A 7,815-nucleotide genomic window follows, 5' to 3' on the forward strand; every position below is an offset into this window, starting at 1 on the left:
CTATGGATCTTTAAAAAAAATAAAAAAAAGAGATATAAAACTCTTGAACTTTTCGGTAAAGGAAGTGTGCACAAAACACAAAATAAATAAAGGAAGAGAAGACAAACCAGAGTAGTAGTGGGCGTGGTGGGCCAGCAGCAGTCCTCAAGCAGACATTGCTTGCTGAGAGAAGACGAGAAGAAGAGCAGAGTTGAGAGAGAAAAGACAAATAGAGAGTTTTTAATTCAACTTGTGTCAGAGCAAAATAAAAAAAAATACAAATAAAAGTAGTATTTTTTAAAAATTATATTAAAAAAAATTTATACATAACTTCCGGGCACGTGCCCCCACTTGCCTCCGCCGCTGATTGTCGTTATGAAGGGTTATTGTGGCTAAAGTTTTATGTCACAATGTTGTCGCTAAATTCTTTTGAAGCTTTTTTTTTTTTCCTTCCTTTATGTTCTTGTTGTTAATTGGGATAGTTCTCGTTTTGCTTATCGTTGTCGCGTGCGTGCCTAATTCTTTTTTCCTTATATTGTTGTCGTCTTTTAAATTGTTGCGGTTAATATTTTATGTCGTTAATTTACTGAGTTATTTGTCGCTCTACATTTTAGTCGTTCACCTGATAGTCGTCATTTCACAGTGTTGATAGTTCTCACTGTTTTCGTTTTTGATTGCATCGTTGTTTGCACATTTATTGCCATTTCCAGAATGTCAGTTTACAATATATGTCGTTTATTGCTTTTTTTTTTCTTCTAGTTGATGTTGTTTCAAACTTCTGCCCTGCTTTCGGGCATTGTCTCGTCTTTAACTTATGTCTAAATTTTGTTATTTTTAAATGTGTTAATCATATCATATTGTAGTGTCGTTTTCAAATTAGTATCGATTTCTAGTCGTTGTTCATTTATAGGATCTTGTCGTTCAAAATAATTTCATTTTCAATTTTTTGGTCGTTTTTCATGAAATTGCAGTTTTATGATCTTCTCTCTCATTTTATGGTGTCATTTTTTGAGGTTTTCTTCGTTTTCCTGCTCGATGTCATCTTCTAAATTTCCATTTTGTTTTTAAGAACTTGCATTTTTTTTTTTTTTTGGCTAATCTTAAGCACTTGCATTTTGTCCCCCTAGGTTTTAACTCCGCAGAGACGTGTTTAAATTTTATAGGATAAAATGTTTCTTTTTCAGCATTTTTCTTGAATGCTTATCTCTTATTCTTTATCGATTGTAATGTTACACATATATTAAATAAACAAAGAACGAGAGCTCTTTAATTTATCTATTATCATAGTTTTGGACTTTGGTGTTATCAAAAGGAAACTCGTATATTTTTGTTCCTTGTTCGAAGCTTGCTAGATTGTGCTTACTTTGGTTAGTCCGTCAAGCTTTGCATCTCTCGTGGATTTATTTGTTGAATTTTATGTATCACTGTCAAACCTTCATTAGTCATCGATTTATTCTGTGCGTTCTCGATTTCTAGTACAAGTTCTTCCTAGCTGAATTAGAAGCATTAATTTGACTTGCAAGTTGCAAGTACATTATTGCAAGTACATTATCCTTCTTTGTCTACTTCATTTATGTATATATGTGTACAAGTTTTATTTGTGGATTTTTTTAATTGGTAATTTTGTATTTCAAGTTAAAAAAATACACACACCAATCATAATTTTGGTATATAATGACACGTAATTCTAATAAGCGACTGATTCTATAAATACAATTTAATGACGCATAAAGAGTGAGAAAATATACGCCTAATTTCTAGATTTTAATTTACTAGAACAAGTATATATATATATATATATATATATATCTTACATGAAGTTTTTTATTTGAATTTTTGTTGCAATAAATGAAAATTAGGATTTTTTGTACTAGAGAAACGAGTTTTATCTGAAAAAAATTGGCAAGAAATTAGCTTTGTTGCTTGGGATTCTCCTGTTAGTATCTTTGGCGCCCATTACTCGGGTGTTTCTCTGCGTGTAAAACAACAGTGAAAGTTGTTTGTCTACGATTCTAAATTATAAGTCTAAGGGAGATTCTTCTTCCATGTTGTTGTCGTTTTTGGGGTAATTATCGTTCACCGGAGAGTATTGCCACTCAAAATGTCTTTTTTTGTTGTCGTTTTCTCACTGCATTGTCATTTTTATGATAACCGTCGTTTACGTGGTGTTGTCGTCTACGAGGTATTTGTCAAATTTTTTTTAATCGTATTGACGTTTGGGTCCTTTATCTAGACTTTTTCATTTTTTTAATTGCAGTCGTTTAACCTAGACATCGCCCCAATTAGGCTGCTGTCGTTTTAAAATTAATTGTCGTTTACCAGTAACTATTTTTATGGCGTTGTCGCTTATGTCCTTTTTTTTTTTTTTTTTTTTTTTATATCCGACATTAAAAGGAAATTGTCGTTCTCTGATATTATTATCCTTTCTATTATTGTTGTTGTTTGTGGAGTCTTTCCATTTTCATGTTGTCGCTTTATGAGGTCTTTTGAATGCCATTATCTTGTTATGTTAGATTTTTAGGTTATGTCTCGCCGTCTTTAAATTATTATCGCCTTTCATTCTATTTTTTGATTTTTGCTTTTTTTGTTTTGTTTTGTTTTTTAGTTTTTTAGTTTTTTTTTTTTGCTCTGAGGTCTTTTTATGCCTTTGTTTCATCATGTTGTTGTCGTTTTATGGTACTAGGCTAGCTTTAAGAGAGAATTCCAACATTTTGTTCCTTTCCAAGTAGGGCAGCCATATTCCATGCTTAGGCCATATGCCAAAGCATATTGCTTTGTTAAATACATCAGAAGGACAAACCCCTTTTAACTATTCCTTTTACTTTCGATATCACATTCAATTATTTTCATTGCGCTAAAAAGTCATATTTAATTCCAACTGGCCGCTAATCATTTCATACTTTTTTAGATATGATGAAAAACAAAAAAAACCTAGTCACTAATTTGATTGATAGGCCACTACATAGACCAGTGAAAATAATGGAATCTGATATCCAAAGTATTTTGTATCCAATTTTCTAATTCCTTTTGTTGTAATTATCAAACTGAATGTTTATTTCCTTTTCTCCGTCCCTATTGCTTCGCGTGTAAAGTAAACGAAAATGTTTATTTAATTAGGATCATAATCTTGGCATAATTAAAGGGTCATTTTATTCGTATTCAACTCTTGCACGCAAAATTTTTCAGAAAAACAAAAAAATTTGCACGCAAAAGATGAAATTATGTGGAAAAATGATAATGATACTTCTATTGAAAATTCCTATTGAAAATACTTTTTTTTTTCAAACACAAAAAAGAATTTGTGTTTGCACCATTAGATTTTATCAGATTATGCTGATCTTATAATTTTTTTTATTTTGATGATATTTTAATCAGTTATAACGTTAAAAAACAAATACAATCCAAACAGCTCCCAATAATAAGCAAACAAAGCAACAAATATATATATATATATATATATATATAGACGAGTTTTCAATAGTTATGTTTTTATCGGTGGTTATCACTAAATATAAAAATATATTACATGACATGATAAAAATCTAATTCCGTTAATTATCATAAATTTCTTTGTCAATTATGTAATTTATTATAATCGTCATATTAATATCTTACGGCTAAAATCATGATATTTATTGATGGATAAATATTAGAGTAACTATTAAAACCATGCATGACATATTTTTTAAGTAAAATTAAATTGATAATAAATAGTATTTTTCCAAGTCTTTATAATGCCTTATTCAAATTTTTACTTTTTTTTTGTTTTATTTTCTCTTTCCTTCTATTTATCGATTAATTTCTTTTTTTAACCTTTCTCCTAAGTTTCTGCCAAGCGTAAGAAATTCAAATTTACACAAAACAAATACTATTTTTTTAATTCTCTCAAAATTTCTACTATTAATTTTTATTTCATTCACAAATACTCTTAATTTCTACTAGATGAGTTTAAATTTTTATTTCTTATTCTTACATAATACTCTTTTAACTATTATAATTATTTAACTAAAAATATATTAATTAAAAGTAAAAGTATTTGTCTTTTTTTATGTCCTTTTTGAGTCTATATAACATTTGCACTAATACTATTTTAATTAATATAGTATTTAATTAAAGGGCGTGAGAAATTTTGATAAATACTTTTTAAAAGTATATGTGTCTTGATTTTTATTTATTTATTCTTAATTAATGTATCTTTTAATTAAATAATTATATTAAAAATATATTAATTAAGAGTAAAAAATAAAAATTTAGACTGATATATTTTTTAAGTATAAATTCAGTAATTTTTTTTAAAGTATTAATTAAGAATAAATAATAAAAATTAAAAACACTAGGCGAACGGTATTTGTCTTTCTTTTCCCTGTCCCCTTTGAGTCTACATAACATTTGGGCTTTTCCGGCCCAAATAAAATGGTTTCCCTTGTTCGAAGCTTGCTAGTTGCTAGGTTGTGTTTACTTTGGCCCGTCAGTCAAGGGCTCAAGTCTCTCTCTCTCTCTCTCTCTCTCTCTCTCCCCTTCCTGTAGATGTATTTCGTTGAAGTTCGTCTTTCAGTGTCAAACCCACCTTTAAAACTCTCTTGTATTCCCGATTTATAGGACAAGTTTTATCTTCGAGCATTGAAAAGCGAAAGTTTTCAGGCGAAAAATATCTTTCAGCTATGCACGAGAATGAAAGAGAAACACACTCTTTTTTAAGGTAAGTAGTCTAAATCCTTCTTCATTGATAGATTTACGTATTTAAATCTTTTTCTTCTGTGTTTTAACTAGAACAAATTAATAATATTTCTCATAGTTTTTTTTGTTTGAATTTCTTGTTTCAATTCCGTGAAAGTAGGATCGTTTTGTAGTAGCGTAGAGAGAGAAGCGATTTTATCACAAAAATGGAAAAGAAATTAGCTCTTTTGCTTGGGATTTTACTGTTATTGCCTGTGGCTGATTTCTCTGGCGCTGCTTTGCAGGTAAAGGAAAAAAAAAATTGTTTGAATTTAAGTCTAGATTGTAAATCTGATCTGGGTTTTTCTTAGCTAAATATTAGATTTTCAATGTAGGTGAAAGCGAATGAAACAAGTGATTCAGATCCCCAAACTTTATCGGGTTTGGGAAATACAGAAACTTCAAATGGTAAATTGAGTTCTGCTGTGAATCACGCAGAAGATGACAGAGTAAAGAAAGATAGAGACGGTGTTGAGACTGGTTTGGAAAATAAGGCCAAGTTGAGTGGGAAAACGAAGTCGAAAAAAGTTCTCAATGCGCAAAAAACTAAGGACGGATCAGCTGATCAGGAGAACAAGAATCCACATGACAAAGTTGTGATAAAGGAAGTGCTTGAGAGAGAAGAAAATAAAGATCAAGTGGGTAAATCAAAGAGGGATTTAGATAATGAGGGTGATAGGAATTCTAGTCAAAAGGGTCCAGAAAGAGATTACAATACGAAAAAGGGAATTGGGGGATCGGGAGATGGCGAGAATAAGAAGCCAGATGAGAGTGTTAGGCCGAGGGAAGAGCATGAGAAGGAAGGTGATAAAGATCAAGTGGAAGGCTTAAACGGTGATGTTGAGAATAGTAAGGATACGAGCAATTCGAGTAGGCAAACCGAGTTGGAAAATGATAGTGTTGGAAATGGAGGATCAATTGATGACAAGGGGAAGCAAAATGCAGGGGTTGGAGCGGAGAGAGTTTCAGAGGAGGACGGAAATAATGGAGATGGTGTCACTTCGGATCCGGAAAAGAAGGAGGGTTCTAGCGGTGATGAATGTTATTCTTCTATTAGATGCACTGACCAGGAGAAAAAAATGATTGCCTGTTTGAGAGTCCCAGGAAATGGTATGTGTGTCATTTTGTGGCTGAACTTGTTTTCCTTGTGTAAAGTTGAATATCTCATATATGTTTCTCTATTTTTATTATTTGTGTGATCCTTGGATGAAAAAGATTGCTGAAACTTTTATCTGTGTTAATAAATTTAACATTTGAGATGGTCTCCTTTAGTTCCACAAGATTGATAAGACACTTTAATGATTTCTATTTCCGCATAATTGTTTGTATATGAATTATTTTATTTTATTTTATTTTTGAAGGTGTTTGTATATGATATTGCAGTTCAGTTGCTGAAATATTTATGAATTATCATTTCACTATGTTTACAGTTTACTGTTTGTGTTTCAGAATCTCCGCACCTTTCTCTTCTAATTCAGAACAAGGGTAACGACTCTATCACTGTCAACATTTCTGCTCCAGATTTTGTTCACCTAGACACAACTACGGTTCGAATTGGCAAGAAAGAAAACAAGAAGGTAAACTTGAAACAAAGCCTAGTATATGTTTGAAAAGTCTGTAAAGAAAAAAGTTATTATTCCATATAGCAATGACCTTCCAAGCCCAGCTGAGAAAAATAGCTTTGATGCTAATATAGGAGTGCTAAGTTGGAATCATTATACGTGCCGTGCAAGCAATTATCTACTGATAGATTCTATTCCTCAGAATCTGCCAACCTTTAGTGTGGTTTAGCCTAGTTTTTGGTGGCTATAACTGGTTTGTTAACATCTTTTTGCCAAGAGAATTCATTTTATTTTGGGCTATCTATCCATATCAGAGTATAAAGTGAACCGTGGTGGCTATAACTTGATGTTCAGTTATGCAGGTTGAGGTTTCTATCGGTAATGGAGGAACTGACAGCTTGATCAACTTAACATCGGGGAATCGTGTTTGCATCCTCGATTTCAAGGATCTGATCACGCAGAGTTCTTCTCCCAACTTCAAGTACCTGAACCTCCCGGCACGGAGGCCTACCATTGCATTTTTGTCCTTCTCTGCACTGCTGATTATGGTATCTGCTTGGATGTTCCTTAGCTTCCGTAGGAAGAAGCTATTGAGCAACGGCTATGCATATCAGAAGGTGGACATGGGGTTACTAGTTTCGAGTGGCATAAAACAGAGGTTGAAAGATAATGACGGATGGGATGAGAATTGGGGTGATGACTGGAACGACGAGGAGGCTCCCCGGACACCCTCAAAGCCTTCTCCGAGCCTCTCTTCTAAACGCCTTGCCTCGCGAAGATTGAGCAAGGAAACTTGGAAGGACTAGTTTGCGTTTAGATTGAAGATCGACTGTTATGGAGTAAAAAAATAATAACAACAACAAAGGAAGAGATAATGAATGTAATTTTTTTTTTGGGGGTTTCTTTCAAGCAGAAAATAAATCTATACTTGTAGCAAGCTATATAGTTTTAACTTTGATTGTGGTGTATTTTTGCTTCTTTTTCTACCTCTTTGCATATGGAAATTTCATAGGGGAAAAAGAAAGATGGTTGGTCACAATGTTGATGTTCTACTTAATACTAATGTCATAAAGTTAACATGGCTGCTCGAAATGAGAAATATTAGTATTAATTTTTTTATTACTTTTTTTATCATTTCATGTATTCACTGTTTGACATGTGCACTCTATTATTTTATTTTTTGTTTAAATAATAATATATCATGTCAGTAGAGTTCATGTGTTAAACAGTAAATATTGAGAGTGAACATTTCTCGCTTGAAAATGGAAGACATTTACTAGTCAAGTTTCATGGTAATACGGAGGAATACCACTCTCTAGAGATTTAGAATTCAAAGTACCATTTAGTATAAAATTTAAAGCTTAATCTTTTCAGAAATCTTAAAAAATACCTCTTGATTTGGAGCCCTCTTTTATTTTTACTCTTCAACATTAGTTTATACATTTCTATCTTTTAGACTACAACTAGTTAAGGGATAGAGTTTTTTAATTGAGTACTTTTAGTAAGTTAGGTACTTAAATATTTAATTTTCTCTAATCTTTTTACATCAAAGTACCAT

General features: G+C 31.8%; 1 protein-coding gene across 1 annotated transcript; it reads left to right on the plus strand.

Moving 5' to 3' along the window:
• Positions 1-4,826: 4,826 nt before the first annotated feature.
• Positions 4,827-7,225, plus strand: LOC21387406. Its single transcript, XM_010098521.2, has 4 exons — positions 4,827-4,940; positions 5,031-5,805; positions 6,145-6,272; positions 6,620-7,225. Exons 1-4 carry the CDS (start codon positions 4,863-4,865, stop codon positions 7,061-7,063), a joined length of 1,425 nt encoding a protein of 474 aa, XP_010096823.1. The 5' UTR covers positions 4,827-4,862; the 3' UTR covers positions 7,064-7,225.
• Positions 7,226-7,815: the final 590 nt, after the last annotated feature.

The sequence above is a fragment of the Morus notabilis genome, unplaced genomic scaffold (genome assembly GCF_000414095.1).
Source record: "Morus notabilis unplaced genomic scaffold, ASM41409v2 Scaffold540, whole genome shotgun sequence".
NCBI classification, from domain to species: Eukaryota; Viridiplantae; Streptophyta; class Magnoliopsida; order Rosales; family Moraceae; genus Morus; species Morus notabilis.

Bases quoted from the DNA above. Each gene is read 5' to 3' on its own strand.
- LOC21387406 (XM_010098521.2), top strand. From the start codon at position 4,863: ATGGAAAAGAAATTAGCTCTTTTGCTTGGGATTTTACTGTTATTGCCT. The intron at 4,941-5,030 runs GTAAAGGAAAAA...TTTTCAATGTAG, and splicing joins TCTCTGGCGCTGCTTTGCAG to GTGAAAGCGAATGAAACAAG. The intron at 5,806-6,144 runs GTATGTGTGTCA...TTTGTGTTTCAG, and splicing joins TTTGAGAGTCCCAGGAAATG to AATCTCCGCACCTTTCTCTT.